The sequence below is a fragment of the Eretmochelys imbricata genome, chromosome 9 (genome assembly GCF_965152235.1).
Source record: "Eretmochelys imbricata isolate rEreImb1 chromosome 9, rEreImb1.hap1, whole genome shotgun sequence".
Lineage (NCBI taxonomy): Eukaryota > Metazoa > Chordata > Testudines > Cheloniidae > Eretmochelys > Eretmochelys imbricata.
The window spans coordinates 84760698-84762879 of NC_135580.1; the positions used below are offsets into that span (position 1 = coordinate 84760698).

At 59.3% G+C, this 2182-nt stretch overlaps 1 protein-coding gene across 1 annotated transcript; it reads left to right on the plus strand.

Annotated features, from left to right (window-relative positions):
* Positions 1 to 1619: 1619 nt before the first annotated feature.
* On the plus strand, positions 1620 to 2182 carry KCNE5 (potassium voltage-gated channel subfamily E regulatory subunit 5). Its single transcript, XM_077827178.1, has one exon. It carries the CDS (start codon positions 1713 to 1715, stop codon positions 1989 to 1991), a length of 279 nt encoding a protein of 92 aa, XP_077683304.1. The 5' UTR covers positions 1620 to 1712; the 3' UTR covers positions 1992 to 2182.

Sequence of the window (2182 nt, forward strand, 5' to 3'; positions counted from 1 at the left end):
GGATGCAAGAGGGGTGTGAGGTACAGGCAGGGAGTTGGGGGGCAGGGTACAGGAGGGGTTCGGGATCCAGCCCGGCGCCGCTTACCTAAAGCAGCTCTGGGGTGGTAGCGGTGCACACCAGGGCCAGGGCAGGCTCCCTGCCTGCCTGCGCTGGCCCCACGTCACGCCACTTCGGGAAGCGGTTGCGCAGCCCCTGGGGCAGCACCACAGGGCTCTGCATGCTGCCCTTGCCACACCTCCAGGTACCTTCCCCGAAGCTCCCATTGGCCATGGTTCCCTGTTCCCGGCCAATGGGAGCTGCGGGGGGGGGCGTGGTGGTGGTGCCTGGAGGCAATGGCAATGCATGGAGCCCTCTGCCCCTCCTGGGCCCCAGGGATGTGGTGCCAGCCGCTTCTGAGAGCTGCGCAGGGCCTGCAGCACCATGGGGGGCAATCCTGTGGGCTGGATCCAAAGCCCTGACAAGCCAGATCCAGCCCACGGGCCATAGTTTGCCCACCCCTGTTCTACATTAAGGAAACTTACTCCAGCACAACTACATAAATGTAGTTGCAACAGAGCAGATCCCAAATGTAGGTGGGCTACCCAGGTGCCTCTTAATCCATTTCACTTTAATTTTCACATGGGGACGGTTCGTCTACCTCCCTGATTCCCTGACTGACACATGCCACTGCCTCCCTCATCAACACATGCACTAGATATAAAAAACACGACTAAATTTAAGTAGGATGGGGAAATGCTTCCACTACTGATGACTGGCCCTCTTCCCATAAGGTGCAGAGCAACAACTTCTATCAGTGGTTAACAGTGTCCTAGATGGAAGATGCTAGTTCCCTGGCAGGGGCAGCCCCTTTATTAATACTCTCATAAAAAGCAGCCAACTGTGCTTTTGCTGGAAGTTCAATGGTAGGAATAATCCCAGAGTAAAGCTGCAAATCAGAGTTCAGTTTTTACAGCCAACCGCAGGTAGGAAGGGGTTTCTGACTAAGTCCCTAACTACAGCTTCTTAAACTGGACACCCTGAGAACTCTCAGTCTCTCTAAAACGTGAGAGTCTCTCTCTTTAGGCAGCCAGATGCTCTCATCATTTTAGCTGCGATTTCCGCATTTCACCTTGAAATACGCAACATTTTATCCCTTTGCCTGCCAGATTAAAGGTAAAGGGCCCCTTAATCTAGCCAACAGAAACTAGTGGCTGAAAGATGAAGTCAGCGAAATTCAAACTGGCAATAAAATTCAGCTACTTAACGCTGAGTGAGGGCAATTAACCATGGGAACAGATCAGGGAGGGATGTAGCAAATTCTCCACCGCGGAGAGGCTTTAAATCAAGCTGGGAAGTCTCTCGCTGAGATACGCTTCAACCCCGCAAGAATCCTTGCTCCAATCCCGTGTCTATGTTGCACAGGTCAGACTGGGGAAACAACGCGGTCCCTTTGCGATCTCCCTCTGCTAGGGCGGCTGAAAAGCACAGTTCTGTTTCCGGGACATAAACAAGGCTTAGGGCAGCGGTTCTGCCCGCCCGGCTGCCGGGAACATCTCCACTTATGGAGCAGAAGAGCCCCGCGGTGGGCGGGGGAAGCTGGGTTAAAGCCTCCCCGCAGCACAAAGCGGCCAGGCGCCGCGGCAGGAGGCGAAGCGCCGCGTCCAGCCGGCTGCAGACTCCCTCCAGGGCCGCATTCATTGCGGGGAAGCCGGGCCAGCGGCTGCCCCTCGCCATGAACTGCAGCGAGGCGCTGCGCCTGCGGACCCTGCTCAGCCACCTGCTGCGGCAGCTGCCCGGCGGGGCCAACGCCAGCCGCGGGGCCGCCGCGCCGGCGGGGGACGACGCCTACCTCTACATCCTGCTCATCATGATCTTCTACGGCTGCCTGGCGGGCGGGCTGATCCTGGCCTACACCCGCTCCCGCAAGCGCGAGTCCAAGCACGACCCCTACCACCTCTACATCGAGCGCGACTGGAGCGGGCGGCCCGAGGGCGCCGACCAGCCGCTGTGAGCCCCGGGCCGGGCCGCGGAGCGAGCTCAGGGGCTCGCGCCCAGACCCCAGCAGCCAGCGGCTGGGCAGGGTGATGGCCCGCAGCCGGGCTGCTCGCCAGAGAGCGGCCACGGACCCCCCCGCGTCCCCGGGGAGAAGGCGGGGGCCGCGGGAACAAGAAAATCTACTTGAGCCTGAGGTAACCTGAGACC